Here is a 22,343-nt window from a genome sequence, read left to right as displayed (position 1 = left end):
TTTTCTTCCTTTCTCGTTCAAATTTCTTTTTCTTAATTTCATATTCTTTCAAATTTTTTCTGATTAAATATTATTCTAACAGATAGCAAACATTTTAATTATTATTTTATTATTATTTCTAATAAAATATTATTCTCAGATAAAAAATATTTTTTCATTTTGTTTAAACCTCAAATATTTAAACATTAAAATTAATATACTAACAAAATTAATATTTGCTTCACTTTTATATTTCTTATTATATTTAAATTTTTCATTTAAAAAAATTTATTTTGTTATATATATTTAAAAGAAATTTGAAAGAAGAAAGAAATGGTCAAAAATAATTTTTTAATTGTTTTAATATTTAAATATTATAGATTTTAAAAATTTTATCGGTTATAATAATATTTAATTCGAAGGAATTTCAATTTCTTTCAAATTCCTTCGAATTAAATGTTATTATAACCGATAACATTTTTTTAAAATTTTTTAATCTATAATATTCAAATATTAAAACAATTAAAAAATTATTTTTGGCCATTTCTTTCTTCTTTTAAATTTCTTTTAAATATATATAACAAAATAAAATTTTTTAAATGAAAAATTTCGGAAATTAAATAAAATGCACTAAAGAACACTTTTATTGTCCTCAACGTCCAGAAATACAAATAAAATTTCAAATGAAAATTTGAGATCTTGAAAAATTCATTTTGCGTTTTTAAGTAAAATTTCCAAAATTTATTCCAGCAGTTGAAAAATGTTATTTTTTTCATAATTATATTTTTTTGATGACCTAAAATTCCCAAAAAATATAAATTCCGACACTAGAAAAATACCGAAAAATAAAATATTCAAAATAAAAAGTTCCCGAAATAATAAAATTTCTTATACAATTAAAAATTCCTGTGTAGAAAAATTCACGGGCCTAAAAAATCTGTGAAAATAAAATTGACGTAAAATTCATGAAAAAGAAAACAATGAAAACAAAAAATTCCCGAAATTATCAAATTGTCGACATTATAAAATTCCTTTTTTTTTAATTATAAATTGGATACAAACCCAAAACTTTTTTTCCTTATAATTTAATCAATAAAAATCCTTTTATTTGTCTTCACATCAATAATGATAAAAAATGTGAATAATATACATAATATACAATCTCCAAAAAGGTCAATCGACCGAGGAATGTTTATAATAACAACTTTAACAACTTTTTTCTCGAAAATAGTGATTATTTTTTTAAACAATTTTAGAGAGATTTGAAATCACTGAAAAACTTTCTTTTCTAATCAATAATAAACGAATTTTTCCCATTTTTCTTAATCCTGGAGTTTCTCCAGCAGTAATTTTTCCAATTTGCGGACATCAACTGCAAATTTGCGAATACCATCGCTCAATTTGTCGGTCGCCATTTGATCCTCATTCAATAACCATCTGAATTTCGCCTCGTCTATTTCAATTTTTTCAATCTCGGACTTTTTCGCTATTTCGACATCGAGATTCTTCTTAATCTGGTCTTTACTTTTTTCCAATTCCTCGAGAAGTTTCGGACTAATTGTTAAGAAATCGCAACCCGCCAATTCCTTAATTTCTCCTGAAAGATCAGAAAATATTTGTAAACAAAAAAAAATTCTATTTAGGGCCTTCGCGGGGGGAAAAAATTTTGAAAATGCGGTCCAGCGGATTACTTTTTCAAAAAAATTGTTGCATTTCCAACAAAATAGATTAATTTTTAATCAAATAGTAGAATTTTCAACAAAAAAATTAATTTTTAACCGAAATAAACGAACTTTTAATAAAATACATTAATTTTTAAAGAACTAATTGACTTTTTAACTAAAAAAGTTACATTTTCAACTAAAAAAAAATTATTTTTTTAGAAAAAAAAACGATTTTCGACTACATAAGGACACTTTTAACCAAATAGATCAATTTTAAACTAAAACTATACAAGTATAACAAAAAAGTTAATTTTTAATAAAGTAGTTCAACTTTCGATATAACTGTTGAATTTTCAAAACAGAAAAACACATTAATTTGTTTTTAATTTTCCGTAAATTAGATTTTTTTAACCACGCAATTGAATTTTCAACCAAAAAAAATTATTTTGTAATCGAAAGTATTTATTTTATATGAAAAAGACGAAATTTCGACCAAATAATTAAACTTTCAACTAGAAATATCTTTTTTTAAGAGTCTAATATTTAAACAATAAAATACTACAAAAATGAATTTTTAAAAATTTTAAATTGTCTTTATGCTGATAAAATATTATTCTTGCAGATATTTTTTTTTAACTCTAATATATACACATTAAAAAACAAAAAGTTAATTTTTTAAAAATGTTTTCTTCTTTCAAATTTCTTCTAATAAAATATTTTTTTAACAAATGAAAAAAATATTATTTTAATTTAAAGCTCTAATATTTAAATAATTAAGAACTTAAAAAATCAACATTTTAAACATTTAAAAATTTCTTTCTTATTTCTGTCTTTTCTTTTAATCAAATATTTTTTGAACAAATTAGACTTTTTTTCAATTTAAAACTCTAATTAATATTTAAATTTCAAAATTTCTTTCTGTCTTCACTTTCTTAATTTCTTCTTCTTTCAAATTTCTTACCAAATTTTTGAATTTTCAACCAAAAAGTTTAATTTTTTTACCGAATTAAACGAATTTTCAACAAAATACATTAATTTTTACGAAGTAGTTGACTTTTTAACTAAGAAAGACCAATTTTCCACCAAAAATGGAATAGTTACATTTTCAGTTATAAAAATAAATTTTTTACAAATAAAAAATATTTTTAAAAAACAATTTTCAACAAAATAAGTACATTTTTAACTAAATAGGTGAATTTTAAGCTAAAATTATACATCTATAATAAAAAATCAATTTTTAACAAACTAGTTCAACCAAAAAATCACATTCAATTTTTAAAGTTTTTCTCAAATTATATTTTTTTTAACCACGCAATTAAATTTTCAACCAAAAACATCAATTTTTAATCGAGAGGATTAATTTTCTATGAAAAAGATTAATTTTTTACCAAGTATTTGAATTTTCAGCAGGAAAATCTTTTTTTTATTAAGGCTCGAAAATTTAATGAATAAAATACTTTAAAAATTAAAAATTTGTATTCTTATTTCTGTCTTATCTTTCTTAATTTCTTCATCTTTCAAATTTCTGCTGATAAAATACTATTCTTCCAGATAAGTTTTTTTTTTAACTTGAATATATATACATTAAAACACAAAAAAGTTAATTTAAAAAAAATGTCTTTCTTCTTTAAAATTTATTTTAATCGAATATTTTTTGAACAAATTAAATTTTTTTATCAAAGCTCTAATTTTTAAATACATATGAAAACACTAAAAAATTAAGATTTAAACAACTTTTTAATTCTGTCTTCTTTCTGGCTTCAGTTTCTTAATTTCTTCTTCTTTCAAATTTCTAATAAAATTTTAAAATTTTCAATGAAATGGATGAACTTGTAACCAAATAGTAGAATAATCAATAAAAAAAAAAAATAATTTTCTACCGAAATAAACGAATTTTCAACAAATTACATTAATTTTTAACGAAGTGTTGAGTTTTTAACTAAAAAAGACAAATTGTCCACCAAAAATGGAATAGTTACATTTTCAGTTAGAAAAATATATTTTTTACAACAAAAACAATTTTCAACAAAATAATTATATTTTTAACCAAATAGATCAATTTTAAGCTAGAATTCTGAATTTTTAACTAGAAATATATTTTTTATTCAGGCTCTAAAATTTAAAGAATAAAAGACTTAAAAATAAAATAAAATAAAATGTTATGCTACAGATGAAATTTTTTTTAACTCTAATATATACACACTAAAACACAAAAAGTTATTTAAAAAACGGTTTTTCTTCTTTCAAATTTCTTCTAATCAAATATTTTTTCAACGAATGAAATTTTTTTAAATTTAAAGCTCTAACATTTAAATACATATTAAAACACTAAAAAAACATTTAAATTTCAAAATTTCTTTTTGTCTTCACTTTCTTAATTTCTTCTTCTTTCAAATTTCTAATAAAGTTATTGAATTTTCAATGAAATAGATGAACTCTTAATAAAATAGTTGAATATTTAACGAAAAAGATTGATTTATTTTTACCGAAATAAACGCATTTTCAAAAAAAAAGACATTAATTTTTAACGAAGTTAAAAAGTTAACTTTATAACTAAAAAGACGAATAAATTGTCAACCAAAAATTGAATAGTTACATTTTCAGTTTCAAAAAAAAAAATTTTACAACAAAAAAAAACAAACGATTTTCAACAAAATAAGTACATTTTTAACAAAAATACAAAATAAGTTCATTTTCAACCAAATAAATGATTTTAAACTAAAATTATGCATCTCCAACAAAAAAAAGTAATTTTCAACAAAGTAGTTCAACTTTTAAATCATGTAGTTGAATTTTCAACCAAGATGAATAATTTTCTACAAAAAAAATGAACTTTCAAAAATATAATCTATATTTTATTCAAAATACAAATTTGTAAGAGAATATTTAAGCTTCTTGGTGACTAATTCCTCTTTTTGATTTAAAATTTCTTTAAAAATTAAAATATTTCGTTGAAAATTCATATACCTTGTTAAAAATTCGTATAATTTGGTAGAAAATTCATTTTATTGGTTGAAGATGGATTTTCTTACTTTAAAATTAGTTTTTTGTTATTTAGAATTTTTTAGACTGAAAATGTAACTGTTACAGTTTTTGTCGAAAATGTACATTTTTTTTATAGAAATCTAATCTTTTTGGTAGAAAATTATACTATTTCGTCGTAAATTTACTTGGATTTATAAAAGTAAATATGTTTTTGGTAAAAAATTCATCTTTTTGTTTAAAAATTTATGCTTTTAGTTGAAACTTCAACTTTTTGGAGAAGAATTCTTGAATTTAATTTAAAATTAGTCTTTTTTGGTAGTAAACTAATTTTTTTGTTTAAAAATTCACCTTTTTTAGTGAAAAGTTCAACTTTTTGCTTGCGAATTCATAAATTTTGTTACAAATTCGTATTTTGGTAGAAAAATTTTTTTCTTTCTTAAAAATTCAACTTTCTGGTTCAGAATTCTTGAATGTTATTGAAATTTTATCTTTTTCGGTAGTAAGTTAATCTTTTTATTTAAAAAGTCATCTTTATTTAATTTAAAATTCAACTTTTCGGCTGATAATCCTTGAATTGTGTTAAAAATTCGTCTTTTTTGGTAGTAAATTAATTTTTTTATTAAAAAATGCATGTTTTTTAAATTGAAAATTCAACTTTTCGGTTCAAAATTCTTGAATTTTGTTCAAAAATCGTTGTCCTCGATAGAAAATTAATTTTTTAGTTTAAAATTTTATCTTTTGGGATATAAATTTGATAATTAGGTTTTATAGTTGAACTACAATATTAAAATGTAAAAAATACTTTATTTACAAAAAATTCAACTTTTTGGTAGAGAAGTCTTGAATTTTATTACAATTTTATCTTTTTCGGTAGTAAATTAACCTTTTTGTTTAAAAATTCATCTTTTTTTAATTAAAAATTCTTGAATTTTGTTCAAAATTAGTTTTTTTCGGTAGAAAATTAAACCTTTTGTTTCAAAATTAATCCGCTATAGTTGAAACTTAATTTTTTGGTTGAGAATTCTTGAATTCTGATAAAAATTCGTCTTTTTTGGTAATAAATTAATTTTTTTCATGAAAAATTCATCTTTTTTAGTCAAAAATTTAACTTGTTGATTGACAATTCTTGAATTCGGTCCAAAATTCGTTTTTTTCGATATAAAATTAATCTTTTTGTTTAAAAATGATAATTTTTCGCTGAAAATTCCAATTTTGGTTGAGATTTCTTATATTTGGTTAAAAATTCGTTTTTCCCGGTAGAAAATTAATCTTTTTTTTTAATTCACAGTTTTTAGTTGAAAATTCAACTTTTTGATTGAGGTTTCTTAAATTTGGTTAAAAATTCATAGATTTTAGTTGAAAATTCAAATTTTTGGTTGGGATTTTTTTAATTTGATTGAAATTTTATCTTTTTCGGTAGTAAATTAATTTTTTTGTTTAAAAATTAATCTTTTTTCGTTGAAAATTCAACTTCTTGGTTGAGAATTCTTGAATTCTGTTAAAAATACGTCTTTTTTCTTGGTAAATTAATTTTGTTGTTCAAAAATTCATCTGACATAATTGAAAATTAAACTTTTTAACTTTTTGGTTGAGATTTTTTGAATTTTATTAAAATTTTATCTTTTTCGGTAGTAAATTAATTCTGTTGTTTAAAAATTAATCTTTTTTAGTTGAAAATTAAACTTTTTGATTGAAAATTCTTAAATTTGGTTAAAAATTCGTTTTTTTTTTATAGAAAATTAATCTTTTTGATTACAAATTTAACAGTATCGTTTTAAAGATTAATTAATTTATTAAAATTAAAAAAAATCCTATTTAAAAAATACAATTTTTTGTAGGAGAATTATTAAATTTGATTGAAATTTGTTTTTTTTTTTTGGTAATAAATTAATCTTTTTGTTCAAAAATTTATACTTTTTCGTTAAAAATTCAACTTTTTGGTTGAGCTTTCTTGAATTTGGTTAAAAATTCATTTTTTTTCGGTAGAAAATTAATCTTTTTGTTTAAAATTTTTTTAAATTGAAACTCAACTTTCTGGTTGAGAATTCTTGAATTCTGTTAAAAATAGGTATTTTTTGTTAGTAAATTAATGTTGTTTAAAAATGCATCTGCTATAGTTGAAAATTCACCTTTTTGGGTGAGATTTCTTTAATTTTATTGAAATTTTATCTTTTTCGGTAGTAAATTAATTTTTTTTTAATTCATCTTTTTTAGTTGAAAATTCAACTTTTCGGTTAAAAATTCTTGAATTTTGTTAAAAATTCTTGAATTTTGTTAAAAATTCATCTTTTAGTTGAAAATTCAACTGTTTGAACGGTTTCGTTTAAAATTCCTTTTTTCTTCTAATTGAAAAATTAATTTGGTAATTAAAAATTTACCTATTTCGTTTTTGTTCAAAAATGTTTCTTTTTTAAGTAAAATTTAACTTTTGGTTTTAGATTTCTTGTACTTTGTCGGAAATTCGTTCTTTTTTTTTATAAAATTAACTTTTTTGATCAAAATTTCAGAATTTTGATTTGATAATTAACCTTTTATATATAGAAACTTCGTCATTAGTTAAAAAGTCATCTTTTTTATTAAAAGTTCATTTCCGTGGTTGGAAATTACATTATTTTGTTCAAAATTAGTTTATTTTTTGGTTGAAAAGTTATTTTGCTAACTGAAAATTTAAGTATTTTATTTTTGGTACAAAAATTATCTTTTTACTACTACTGCTACATAAATTTAAATATTGAGTTGCAAATTTTATAAATTAAATAAGTTAATAAAGAACGTTCCAATGGTCCTAAATTTTTGAGATTACAAAAAAAAATTAAGTTTTGGACATTTTTGTTTGTAAAGTATTAAAGTATATTAAATAAAAATATAAAAATAAAATAATAATAAATAAAAAAATTTTAAATACTTAAATGTTGAAAAAAAAAAGTTTAAATATTGAAAATATTTTATTGATTATAATTTTTTACTTACCAACATTTCGGAATGAGGCACCCATTACAACCGTTTTGTACCCAAACTTTTTGTAATAATTGTAGATTTTAGTGACGGAAATCACTCCAGGATCTTCTTTGCCCTCGAAAGATTTTTTATCTGAATTGGCAATGTGCCTGTAACATTAAAAATTAATTTCAACTCGAAACCCTTAAAAAATAGGTCAAAATGGGTAGAAAAGTTTTTAAATTATTTCACAGCTTATTAGGAAGAAATTTAAAAAGTCGAACTCTATTCTAAACATTTTTTCAATTAAAATAATAAAAAATAAACGACAAATCAAAGCATTCAAAGTGGAACTCTTGAATTTTTAACTTTTAAAATTGAAGTTTAAAAGTTTTTCAATTAAAAAATGTTGTATTAAAATCAAATGGAGATAAACTGAAAAAATTTTGAATTTTGAAAATTCATAGATTATAGAGTTCAAAAATTTAGATTAAGTTCCAAAATAATAAATGTACGTTAACATTATTAATGCTCTAAATTAAATAATCAACCAATAAACTTTAAAAAATTAAAAAATTATATTAGTAAGTTATTTTAGACTAGAAACATTAAAAATTTCACTTTTTTTTTAAATTAAAAGTTCTTAAATTAAAAGTTAAATTATTTTCATTTTAAATAGTTGAAGCATCCTTCAAAAGCTTTAAAATTTTATTTCAAAATCTTGAGAAATCTAAAAGTTGTTTACAATTTTTGCAAATTTAAAATTATTTTTGAAAAATTTTCAGAACTTCTACATAATTTTTAAAATTAATTGAATTTGTTCTACAACTTCTAAAAAATCATGCGAATTAAAAAAAATTGCAATCAAATTTGGATACAAAAAATTTAAAAGCATTTTAAAAATTGTGAAAGGCTCCAGAAGAATAAAACCATTTTCTTAATATTCTTGGAAAATAAAAAAAGAATTTTTCATTTTTTTACATTATTTTAAGAGAATATTTAAAAACATTTTAAGAGATTTTCAATATTGTCAAAAAAGAACCTGGAAGATTTTAAGGATTTTAAAAAAAAGTGTGAAAGGATTTTCTAAAAATTGTAGGAAAGATTTTATTCATTTTAAAATATGTTTAAAAATTCTGAAAACAATTTTCACACACTTCCTTTAAATATCTTGACATCATATTAAGTTTTCAATTAATTTTTTATGTTTTAAGAACATCTAAATATCTTTTAAAACTACTCAAATTTTTTCTACAAGTAATAAGTTTTCAATTGTTATTTATATGTTAAAATTGAACAATTTCATTCACAAATTAAACATTTTCTAAATAGAATAATAAAAATGTTAACGTTTAAAGTTTAAAACATTTTAACATTTTAACAATTCAAAGATTTCTATGTCAAACAATTAACTATCAAATTGCTTACTTTTAAATATTTGGCTTAATAAATTTCTACAAAAAAAAATTGAATTTTCAATCCAGAAAAGACGAATTTTTTGCAACCAAAAAGCATAAATTTTAAATAAAATAGTCGAATTCTCTACCAAATATTTGCATTTTTATACAAGATGAAGTTTTTTCTAAAACAGATAAATTGAAAAAAAAAAAAACTTAAAATAGATAGTTAAATTTTTATCCAAAAAAGATTCAAGTTCAAGATTCAAGATTCCAGCCCCAAAATAAGAATTTTAAACAATAAGTTAATTTTCTGCTAAATAGTCAAATTTTTAACAAAAAAGTATGACTTTTTAACAGGATTATTAAATGTACAACCAAACACTTGCATTTTTGTCTAAGAAAAATGAAAATTCAACTAAACAGATGAATTTTAAATAAAAATAAATAAATTTTGAAAAAAATAGTTGAATTTTCTGTTTAAAAAGATTTCAGTTGACTTTTCACGATGAAAATATACATTTTTAAACAAGATATAAGTTTCTACGTAAAAAAATTTAATTTTCGATATAAAATAATGATTTTTTAACCAAAAAGAATGATTTTTTAACAAAATTATTGAATTTTCTACCAAACAGTTGCATTTTTATCCAAAAAAGATTAAATTTGTTTTAAAACAGATGAATTTTAATTTTTTAAAAATTGTTTAATAGTTGAATTTTCGTCCAAAAAATATTCCAGTTAACTTTTCAAGATCAAAATATGAATTTTATAAGAAAAAATAAGATTCTAAAAAAAAATTGAATTTTCAATAAAAAAAAACGAATTTTTTCAACAAAAAAGGATGAATTTTTGACAAAGTATTTGAATTCTTTACCAAATAGTTGCATTTTTTATTTTATCCAATAAAGATGAAATTTATACTAAAATAGATGAATTTTTAATAAAAAAAGAAAAATATTTTTTTTTAAGATGAACTTTCATCCAGAAAAGATTTTAGTTCATTTTGCAAAGCCAAAGTATAAATTTTAAATTTATGATTTGAAATAAACAAAAGTTAAATATTCTACGAAATAATTAAATGTATAACAAAAAAGAAGAATTAATTTTCAACCAAAAAACATATCTTTTCAACAAAATTGTTGAATGTTCAGCCAAATAGTTGCATTCTTATTTTAAAAAAAATGAAGTTTCTTCTAAAACAGATGAATTAAAAAAACATAAAATAAATAGTAAAATTTTTATCCAAAAAAGATTCCAGTTTACTTTCCGGTCCCAAAATGAGAATTGTAAACAATAAGTTAATTTTCTGCTAAAAAGTCAACTTTTTAATTAGAAAGCATGATTTTTAAGAAAAATGAAAATTCATCTAAAACAGATGAATTTTAAAGGCAAAAAGATAAATTTTGAATAAAAATAGTTAAATTTTCTGTTTTGAATTCTCTACCAAATAGTTGCATTTTTTATTTTAAACAATAAAGATGAAATTTGTACTGAAACAGACGAGTTTTTAATAAAAAAAACGAAAAATACTTTTTTTTAAAAGATGACTTTCATCCAGAAAAAATTTCAGTTCATTTTTCAATACCAAAATATAAATTTTAAACAAAAGGTGAATTTTCTACGAAATAATTAAATTTTTAGCAAAAAAGTAAAATTAATTTTCAAGCAAATATTTCCATTTTTATTCAAGAAAGGTGAAAAATGGTCATTATCGGTTGAAAATAATTTTGTTTTGGGTAGAAAATTTATCTTTCTGGTTAAAAATTCATACATTTTGTTAGAGATTTGTCTTTTTTAGTAAAAAGTTGATCTTATTGTTAGAATTTCAACCACTTTGTCGCAAATTTATTTTTTGTAGACAAAATTCAAAATTTTCGTTTGAATTCATCTTTTTTCTTGAAGATTTAGTAGAAGATTTTTTTTCTATATTTTTAAGTTTGAAATTGTACTTTTTCGTTAAAAAATGGTCATTATCGGTTGAAAATAATTTTGTTTTGGGTAGAAAATTTATCTTTCTGGTTAAAAATTCATACATTTTGTTAGAGATTTGTCTTTTTTAGTAAAAAGTTGATCTTTTTTGTTAGAATTTCAACCACTTTGTCGCAAATTCATTTTTTGTAGACAAAATTCAAAATTTTCGTTTGAATTCATGTTTCTTCTTAAAAATTTAGTAGACAATTTTTTTTACCGTATTTTTAGTACCTTATTTTTAGTTGAAAATTCGACTTCCTGGATGGAAAATAAATCTTTTTAGTTGAAGATTCATCATTTCAGTAGAAAATTAATTTTCTTAAATGAAAATATAAATATTCCATTTTTTGTTGAAAATTTAACTTTTTTAGTTAAAAAATCATGTATTTTGTTGAAAAATCTTCTTTTTTGGTTAAAAAATATTGTTCTTTGTTGAAAACTCACCTATTTGGTTAAAAATCATTTTTATTGAAGATTCATTATTTTAATTTAAACTTTTCGTTTGAAAACTTATCTAAATCTGAAATGTTTACTAATCAAGTTTTAATTGAAAATACTTAATATTAATTAATTAATATTAATTCTTTTAACCAAAAATTTAACTATTCGATTTTTTGTTTGAAAGTGATCTATTTTAGTTAAAAAATTAGGTATTTTATTGAAAATTCGTATTTTTTGGTAAAATAAGAATTTTTTTAAATTAAAAAATGTTGATAAAATAGAAAATTAATTTAATCACCAGTCGAGAATTCTGCCGACGAAAGGAGAAATAAGAGTCACTCCAGCTTCTGCACAAGCGACGGCTTGTGCAAACGAAAAGAGAAGAGTCAGGTTGCAGTGGATTCCATATTTCTCTTCCAGTTCCCTGTAAAATAAAGAAAAAAATAAAATACAAATTTCAGAAATAAAATTCAGCATAAATCGAAATTTTCATTTCTCTTTAAGGTAAAATATTGAAATTTCACTACAAAACTCTTCTAAATTAAAAAAAAAAAAGAAAAACATGAATCTCACGATCGAATTTTGTCGAAAATCTCTTAAGGCAGTGCCAAAAATTAGATAACTGAAAAAAATAGTTTTTCTATGATTGTAAGAATCAAAATATTATAACTGATGTCATTTCAAATAAAAAACATTATTGTTTATGAAAAATATTCAAATTAAGAAAAAAAGATTCAGTTTAATCATGTTTTTTGCAATAGATTTTTTTTTTGGCTGTTGCTTCTTACCAATTTTTGATAAAAGATTGTATTTTAATAAATGACGGCTTATTTTTCCAATTTTGGAAAGTTAATTTTTCTATGACTGAAATCGTTAGAAAAATGTTTTAAAAAGATTTTTCATACAAATAAATATAATTTGAGATTAATTAGTCGTTTTTAAAATTGGAAACAGTAGAGTTGTAAAGAATGTTTTTCCAGAAAAAGTAAGCCTTCATTTACTAACATAAAATCATTTTTCAAAAATTGGTAAGAAGCGAAGGTAAAAAAAAATTCAATTGCAAAAAAGATGGTTAAAATAATATTTTTTGGTGAATTTTCACATTTTTCATGGAAAAAAAATTGTTATTTGAAATGACACCAGCTATATTTCGATTCTTAAAATCATAGAAAAACTGTTTTTCAGAATTCTGACTTTTGGCACAACTATCTTAAATTTCTTTATTTAAACAATAAAAAATAATTTTAAAATTCTTTTAAACAATTTTATGTATTTGTAGTGGTGGAATCGGCTAGAAAGATTTTTCTAAAACTTGAATTTTCAAACAAGAAGATTAATTCTCAACCAGTTATATTTATGCCTAAGAGATAAATTTTTAACAAGAGTTTAAAATTCAACCATATAGTTGATTTTTTTACCAAAATAGTTAAATTTTCAACAAATAAATCAATTCTTATGAATCTTTAACCAAAAAAGATTTTAATATAAAATCAAAAACAGTTGAATTCAACATAAAATACGAAAAATACAAACATTGAACAAAAATGTTAATTTACAACCAAAAACTTTAATTTTCAACTAAAAGTATCAATCTTTTAACAAACAAAAAAAATGTTTTTTTTTTTAGAAATTATTTCAATTTTAAACTAAGTATTTCATTCTAAAATATAAAAATAAATGCATGCAAACTCGTGTTATATAAAAAAAAAAGGAATCCAACGACCAAATTTGGACCACAACGAACAAATAAAAACAAAAAATCCTATTTTAATCTGAAAACCCCCCAAAAAAAAATTTCGGACAAAAATAAAAAAGAGGAAAGAAAAATGAGTCCAAATTTAATTTTTAAAAAAATCTTAACGAAACACAAAAACAGTTGAATTGAAGAAAAAAATACGAATTTTCTACAAAACAGTTGAATCTAGAACCAAAACAAATCAATTTTCAACAAAAAATTAGGATTTTACACCAAAAAAGGGTGAATTTTTAACCAAGAATATTAATTTTCTACTAGAAAAGATCAATTTTTAACCAAAAAATGTAATATTTACAAAGTAATCCAACTTTAAACTAAGTACTTGATTTTTAAATAAAAAAAATCAATTTTTAACGAAACACATAATAGTTGATATTTCAAACCAAAACATTTTAATAAAAAATATTAGAAAAACAGTTGAATTGAAAAAATAAAAATAACAATTTTCTACAAAATAGTTAAATTTTCAAAACAAAAAGACGAACTTTTAACAACACAGTTGAATCTACAACGAAAACAAATCAATTCTTAACTAAAAATTTGAATTTGAAACCAAAAAAGGGTGAAATTTCAACGAAGAATATTAATTTTCTACCAAAAAGACGAATTCTCTACTAGGAAAGATAATTTTTTAATGAAAAATATCAATTTTTAATGGAAAATATCATTTTTTTACAAAAAATTATCAATCTTTAACGAAAAAAATTAATATTTACAAAGCAGTCCAACTTTCAACCAAGTACTTTAATTATATACCAAATTGTTGCATTTTTTTACAAAACAGTTAAACTTTCAACCGGAAAATATTAAGTTTTAATAAACAGATGAATTTTTAACAAATTAAACAAATTTACAACTAAATACCTAAATTTCCAATCAAATTTTTGAACTTTCAAGAAAAAAATACAACATTTTCAACCCAAAAATATTAATTTTTTCATAAAATGATTGAATTTTCACCCCGAAAATATAAATTTTAAACAAAAAAAGTTAATTTTTATCCAAAAAGTTAAATTTTCTACTAAATTGTTAAATTTTGTACAAAATAGTCAATTTTCGACCCGAAGGGGATTTTTCATCCTAAAAATTAATTCAGAACTAAATACGAAGTACGACTTTTTTACCAGATAGTTAAATTTTGAAATAAAAAAGTCGAATTTTCAAAAAAAAAAATTCAAGTTTTCAACCCAAAAATATTTAATTTTGTACAAAATAATTGCATTTTCACCCAGAAAATATGAATTTTAAACACAAAATTTAATTTTTATCCAAATAGTTAAATTTTGTACAAAGTAGTTTAATTTGCAACCGGAAGGGAAATTTTCGTCAAAAAACTTATAATAATTCAGAACTAAATATTTGAAATTTTCACTAAAATTATGAATATTTAACAAAAAAATGTTGTTTTTCTTTTTACAAAGAAGTTCAACTTTAAACCAAATATTTCATTTTTAATTTAAAAAAGATTTTTTCATAACGAAATATATAATAGTTGATTTTTTAAACTAACAAAATTTTAATTTAAAATAAAAAACATTTGAATTGAACCAAAAAATACGATTTTTCCACAAAACAGTTCAATTTTTAAACCGAAAATATAAAGATTTAATAAAAAAGTTCATATACAACCAAAAAGTTGGATTTGCCACTAAAATTATGAATCTTTTAACAAACAAAAATGTTAAAATATAAAAAAAGGTTGAATTGAAAAAAATACGAATTTTCTACAAAATAAATGAATTTTCAAAACCAAAAAGACGAATTTTCAACAAAAAAGTTGAATCTACAACCAAAACAAAACAATTTTCAACCAGAAAGTTGGATTTTTAACCAAGAAAGGGTAAATTATCAACCAAGAATATTAATTTTCTACTAGAAAGGACCAATTTTTAAAGAAAAATATCCATTTTTAACAACAAATTATCAATCTTTAACAAAAAATGTAATATCAACAAAGTAGTCCAACTTTCAATCAAGCACTTTAATTATATACCAAATTGTTGAATTTTTTACAAAACAGTTGAACTTCCTACCCGAAAGTATGAAGCTTCAACAAACAGATAAATATTTAACAAATTAAACAAATTTACAACAAAATACCTGAATTTGCAACAAAATCGTTAAACTTTCAAGAAAAAAATACAAATTTTCAACACAAAAATATTAATTTTTTCAAAAAAGAATTAATTTTCACCCCGCAAGTATGAATTTTGAACAAAAACGTTCATTTTTATCTAAAAAGTTGAATTTTGTACCAAAATTTTGAATTTTCCAGCAAAAATGATGAACTTTCTTCAAAACAGTTGAAATTTCAACAAAAAAATGAATTTTTTAAAAAGTGGCGAAACTTTCAACCAATTAAATAAATTTTCTATTAAATTTGTTTATTTTGTACAAAATAGTTTAATTTTTAACGCGAAGAGAAATTTTCAGCAAAAAACTTAAATCAGGACTAAATATTTGAATTTTCAACTAAAATTATCAATCTTTTAACAAGCAAACAAATTTTTTTTGTTACAAAGTATTTCAACTTTAAACTAAGTATTTGATTAAATTTTTTTTTAAATAGGTAAATTTTCAAACCAAAAAGACGAATTTTCAAAAAAAAAAAAACAGTTTAATTTACAACAAAAAAATCAATTTACAACCGAAAAGTTGGATATCAAATCAAAAAAGGGTGAATTTTCAACCAAGAATATTAATTTTAATTCCTTAAAATCATTTTAGTTCTTAGAAATCCTCATACGAATTTTTTTGAGCTCCCTTCAATTTCTTTGAAATCATTAAAAAAGTTTCAAAATGAACTAAAATTAAATAAAATCTCTTAAAATCCTTACATTTTTTTCGACTCTTTAAAATCTCTTGAAAATCCTTAAATCATTAAATTTTTTGAATCCCTTGAAGTCTCTTAAAATTAATTAGAATCTTTTTAAATAACTTATAAATCTTGAAACGTTTTTGAATTATTTTTAAATCCTTTAAAATAAAATCCCGTCACGTCCCTATAAATTAATTGAATTTTCAGAAATTCTGTAGGTTTTTTTTTTTTAATCCTTTAAATACTCCGAATTTTTTTGAAATCCCTTCAACATCTTTAAAATCATTTAAAATTTTCGAAATTGAGTACATTTAATTAGAATCCTTTGAATTTTCTTAAATTCCTTAAAATATTTTAGAAAATTACATTCCTTGAAAACTCTTCAAATTCATTAAAATCTTTTTGAATAAATTTTCAGTAACTCACTTGACATTCTTTAAAATCATCACTTAACTTCCTTAAAATTTCATCAAATCTCTTGGAAATCCTTTTTGGATTCTCTAAAAAAATCTTTAAAATTCCTTCGAAACCGTTCAATTTTTCTGCATTGTTTTGAAATCCCTTCTATTTTTTTGAAATTGTTAAAAATCTTTCAAGAAATCTTAAGATCACTTAAAGTCTTTTAAAATCCTTTAAAGTCTCTTTGATATAACTTGGTTAACTTGAACAAATTAAATAAATATATACAAAATAATACCTGAATCTGCAACAAAATTGTTTAATTTCCAAGCAAAAAATACAAATTTTCAATCCAAAAATATGAATTTTCTACAAAGAAGTTGAAACTTCAACAACAAAAATGAATTTTAAAAAAAAAGTAGTCAAACTTTCAACCAAGTAGACTAATTTTCTACTAAATTCTTGAATTTTGTATAAAATAGTTTAATTTTTAACCTGAAAGGCAGTTTTCATAAAAAAAATAATTCAGAACTAAATATTTGAATTTTCCACTAAAATAAATAATTCTAAACGAAAAATATGACAGCTCTCATTTTAGAATAGAACATTTTTATATTTGAATCAAAAAAAGTTAAATTCATAAAAAAATCGAATTTTAAAAAGAATAAAAGAATTGTCAACCAAAATGATGCATTATCAGTAAAAAAGATGAAATTTCTACCAAAATAGTTTGAATTTTCATAACAAAATGATGGATTTTCTATAAAACCAATAAATTTTTAACCGAAAAGTTGGATTTCAAACCAAAAAAGGGTGAATTTTCAACCAAGAATATTAATTTTCTACCAAAAGGACGTATTTTCAACCAAACAGTTATATTTTCTACTAGAAAATATTGAACTTTATATTGAACTTTATATTGATTTTTATCCAAATCTTTGAGATTTGTACCAAATTTTGAATTTTTTAGCAAAAAATGATGAATTTTCTTCAAAACAGTTGAAACTTTAAAAAAATGCATTTTTTAAAAAGAGGTCAAACTTTTAACCAAGTAGTTTAATTTTTTATTAAATTGTTGAATTTTTTACAAAATAGTTTAATTTTCAACTCGAAAGGAAATTTTCAGCAAAAAACTTAATTCAGAACTAAATATTGGTATTTTTCACTAAAATTATGAATCTTTTAACAATCAAATGTTTTTTTTCACAAAGTAGTTCAACTTTAAACCAAGTATTTGATTTTTAAATAAAAAAAGATCAATTTTTAACAAGACACATAATAGTTGATATTTCAAACAGAAAAAATTTTATTTTGGTATAAAAAACAGTTAAATTGAACTAAAAAATACGATTTTTCAACAAAATAGCTGAATTTTCAAACCAAAAAAGCGAATTTTCAACAAAATAGTTGAATCTACAAACAAAAAAAAATCAATTTTCAACCGAAAAGATGAATTTTAAACCAAAAAATGGTGAATTTTAAACCATGAATATTAATTTTGTACCAAAAGGACGTATTTTCAACCAAATAGTTATATTTTCTACTAGAAAATATAAAATTTTTATGAAAAATAGCAATTTTTAACAAAAAAATTAATATTTAAAAAATCTTCCAACTTTCAACCAAGTACTTTATATATACCTGAATTTTCAACCAAATTGTTGAACTTTCAAGCAAAAAATACAATTTTTCAACCCAAAAATATTAATTTTTTACAAAATGATTGAATTTTCACCCCGCAAATATGAATTTTGAACAAAAACGTTTATTTTTATCCAAATCTTTGAGATTTGTACCAAATTTTGAATTTTTTAGCAAAAAATGATGAATTTTCTTCAAAACAGTTGAAACTTAAAAAAATGCATTTTTTAAAAAGAGATCAAACTTTTAACCAAGTAGTTTAATTTTTTATTAAATTGTTGAACTTTTTACAAAATAGTTTAATTTTCAACCCGAAAGGAAATTTTCAGCAAAAAACTTAATTCAGAACTAAATATTGGTATTTTTCACTAAAATTATGAATCTTTTAATAAACAAATGTTTTTTTTCACAAAGTAGTTCAACTTTAAACCAAGTATTTGATTTTTAAATCAAAAAAGATCAATTTTTAACAAGACATATAATAGTTGATATTTCAAACAGAAAAAATTTTATTTTGGTATAAAAAACAGTTAAATTGAACTAAAAAATACGATTTTTCAACAAAATAGCTGAATTTTCAAACCAAAAAGGCGAATTTTCAACAAAATATTTGAATCTACAAACAAAAAAAATCAATTTTCAACCGAAAAGATGAATTTTAAACCAAAAAATGGTGAATTTTAAACCATGAATATTAATTTTCTACCAAAAGGACGTATTTTCAACCAGATAATTATATTTTTTACTAGAAAATATTAATTTTTAATGAAAAATATAAAATTTTGAACAAAAAATTTTATATTTACAAAGTATTCCAACTTTCAACCAAGTGCTTTAATTATACCTGAATTTGCAACCAAATTGTTGAATTTTCCCACCAAGAATATTAATTATCTACTAGAAAAGATCAATTTTTAACGAAACACATAATAGTTGATATTTCAAACCAAAACATTTTAATAAAAAATATTAGAAAAACAGTTGAATTGAAAAAAAAATAAAAATACCAATTTTCCACAACGAAAACAAATCAATTTTCAACTAAAGATTTGAATTTTAAACCAAAAAAGGGTGGATTTTCAACCAAGAATGTTAATTTTCTACCAAAAAGACGAATTTTCTACTAGGAAAGATAATTTTTTAATGAAAAATATAAATTTTTAATGGAAAATATCAATTTTTTACAAAAAATTATCAATCTTTACAAAGCAGTCCAACTTTCAACCAAGTACTTTAATTGTATACCAAATTGTTGCATATTTTACAAAACAGTTAAACTTTCAAACGGAATATATGATTTTTTAACAAATGAAACAAATTTACAACAAAATACCTAAATTTGCAATCAAATTTTTGAACTTTCAAGAAAAAAATACAAATTTTCAACCCAAACATATTAATTTTTTACAAATTGATTGAATTATCACCCCGAAAATATAAATTTTGAACAAAAAAGTTAATTTTTATCCAAAAAGTTTAATTTTGTACCAAATTAAAAATTTTGTACCAATTAATTCAATTTTCTACTAAATTGTTAAATTCTGTACAAAGTAGTTTAATTTTCAACCCGAAGGGGTATTTTCATCCTAAAAATTAATTCAGAACTAAATACTAAATACGAATTTTCTACAAGATAGTTAAATTTTCAAATAAAAGTCGAATTTTCAAAAAAATAGTTGAATCTACAACCAAAACAAATCAATTTTCAACCAAAAATTTGGATTTTAAACCAAAAAGGGTAAATTTTCAACCAATAATATTAATTTTCTACCAAAAAGACGAATTTTCAACCAGATAGTTATATTTTCTACTACAAAAGTTAAATTTTCAAGCAAAAATGGAATATTTATATTTTTATTTAAGAACATTAATTTTCAATGAAAAAAATTAATTTTCTACCAAAATGATGAATCTTCAACCAAAAAGATGAATTTTCTATCAAGAAAGTCGAATTTTCAACTAAAAATAAGGTGAGTTTTATATTTTAAACCAAAGGTGAAATAGAACATTTCTTTAGTAAAAAAATTAATTTTCAACCGATAATGCCCATTTTTCAACGAAAAAGTTCAATTTCAAACTTAAAAATATAGATATTGGCATTTTCCACTAAAATTATGAATCTTTTAACAAACAAATATTTGCTTACAAAGTATTTAAACTTTAAACCAAGTATTTGATTTTTAAATAAAAAAGATCAATTCTCAACGAGACATTTACGAGAGATGTTTCAAACAGAAAAGATTTTAATTTGATATAAAAAACAGTTAAATTGAACTAAAAAATACGATTTTCTACAAAATAGTTGATTTTTCAAACCAAAAAGGCGAATTTTCAACAAAACAGTTGAATCTACAACAACAAAAAATCAATTTTCAACCGAAAAGATGGATTCTAAACCAAAAAATGGTGAATTTTCAACCAATAATATTAATTTTCTACCAAAAAGACGTATTTTCAACCAGACAATTATATTTTTTACTAGAAAATATTAATTTTTAATGAAAAATATATAATTTGCAACCAAATTGTTAAATTTTTTCGCAAAAAAGATTAATTTTCTTCAAAACAGTTGAAACTTTAACACCAAAAAAAGAGTTTTTTAGAAAGAGGCGAAACTTTGAACCAATTGTTTAAATTTTCTACTAAATTTTTTAACTTTGTACAAAATAGTTTAATTTTCAATCCGAAGGGAAATTTTTATCAAAAAACTGAATTCAGAACTAAATATTTGAATTTCCCACTAAAATTATGAATCTTTTAACAAACAAATATTTTTTTTTTTACAAAGTAGTTCAACTCTAAGCCAAGTATTTGATTTTTAAACAAAAAAATAAATTCTAAACGAGACATATAATAGTCGAATTTTCAAACCGAAAATATAAAGATTTAACAAAAAAAAGTTCATTTACAACCAAAAAGTTGAATTTTCAAACTAAAATTATGAATCCTTTAACAACAACAAGAAATGTTTTTTTCTTTACAAAGTATTTCAACTTTAAATTAGGTATTTGATTTTTAAATAAAAAAATATAAATTCTTAACAAAACAAATATTAGCTTATATTTTAAACCAAAAGATATTAATTAAAAATAAAAAACAGTTGAATTGAACAAAAAAATAGGAATTTTTTTAAAAATAGGTAAATTTTGAAACCAAAAACACGAATTATCAACAAAACAGTTGAATCTAAAACCAAAACAAATCAATTTTGAATCAAAAAGTTGAATTTTTAACCAAGAATATTAATTTTCTACCAAAAAGGCGAATTTTCAACCAGATATTTATACTTTCTACTAGAAAATATTAATTTTTAACACACAATTTAATATTTATAAAGTAGTCCACCTTTCAACTAAGTTTTTTTAATTTTATACCAAATTGTTGCATTTTTTACAAAACAGTTAAACTTTCAACCGGAAAATATGAAGTTTTAACAAACAGATGATTTTTTTTTAACAAATGAAACAAGTTTACAACAAAATTATTGAATTTTCAAGCAAAAAATGCAAAATTTCAACCCAAAAATATGAATTTTTTACAAACAAGTTAATTTTCTATCAAAGAGATAAGTCTTCTAATAAATAATGCAATTTTTAACCAAACAGCTCCATTCTTAACCAAACAAGATTACATTTTTCATCAAAAGAGATTAATTTTATACAAAATGATTGAGTTTTCACCCAGAAAATATTAATTTTTAAGAAAAAAGTTAATTATTATCCAAATAGTTGAATTTTGTATCAAATTTTGAATTTTCCATCAAAAAAGATGAATTTTCTTCAAAACAGCTGACTTTTTAACCTAGACAATTTTTTACATTTTAATCAAAACCAGTTGAATTCATCAAAAAAGTCGATTTTTGACTAGAAAAGAAAAATTTTCAATCAAAACGATGCATTATTATTCAAAAAAAAATAAAATATCTACCAAAATAGTTTTGAATTTTCAACTAATAAAGATAGATTTTCAAGCAAAAAAAAACTGTTAAATTTTCAATAAAAAAAAAACTAGTTTTCAACATAAAAAAAAATTTTTAATCAGTTGAATTCAACTAAAAAGACGAGTTTCTAACCAGTTAAATAAAACTGAAAAAGAAGCATTTTTAACAACAATTTTCAACAAAATACATGACTTTTCAATCAGAAAGTTAAATATTAAACTCAAAAAGATAAATTTTCAACCAAAAATGGAATCGTTAAATTTTAAATTCCAAAAATTAGTTTTCAACAAAAGCATAATTTTCAAATAATTAAATTTAACTAGAAATACGAATTTTTAACAAAACTACTACTAGAAAAAATAAATTTTTAACAAAAAAATTAATATTTAAAAAATATTCAAATAATAATAAT

General features: G+C 20.8%; 1 protein-coding gene across 1 annotated transcript in view; it reads right to left on the bottom strand.

Moving 5' to 3' along the window:
• Window positions 1-1,067: 1,067 nt before the first annotated feature.
• The window catches only part of LOC117173249 (transaldolase), a 27,148-nt gene continuing 5,872 nt past the window's right edge, over window positions 1,068-22,343 (bottom strand). Inside the window, exons 4-6 of the mRNA XM_033361719.1 lie at window positions 11,676-11,801; window positions 7,599-7,735; window positions 1,068-1,576 (exon numbers count right to left, since the gene is read on the bottom strand). Of these exons, the coding sequence (XP_033217610.1) occupies window positions 1,302-1,576; window positions 7,599-7,735; window positions 11,676-11,801 (538 nt within the window). The 3' untranslated portion in view covers window positions 1,068-1,301. The remainder of the gene's footprint in view (window positions 1,577-7,598; window positions 7,736-11,675; window positions 11,802-22,343) is intronic.

Source organism: Belonocnema kinseyi, chromosome 5 (assembly GCF_010883055.1).
Source record: "Belonocnema kinseyi isolate 2016_QV_RU_SX_M_011 chromosome 5, B_treatae_v1, whole genome shotgun sequence".
NCBI classification, from domain to species: Eukaryota; Metazoa; Arthropoda; class Insecta; order Hymenoptera; family Cynipidae; genus Belonocnema; species Belonocnema kinseyi.
The sequence above is the reverse complement of the archived record's forward strand: the minus strand, read 5'-3'. Positions and strand labels throughout refer to the sequence as shown.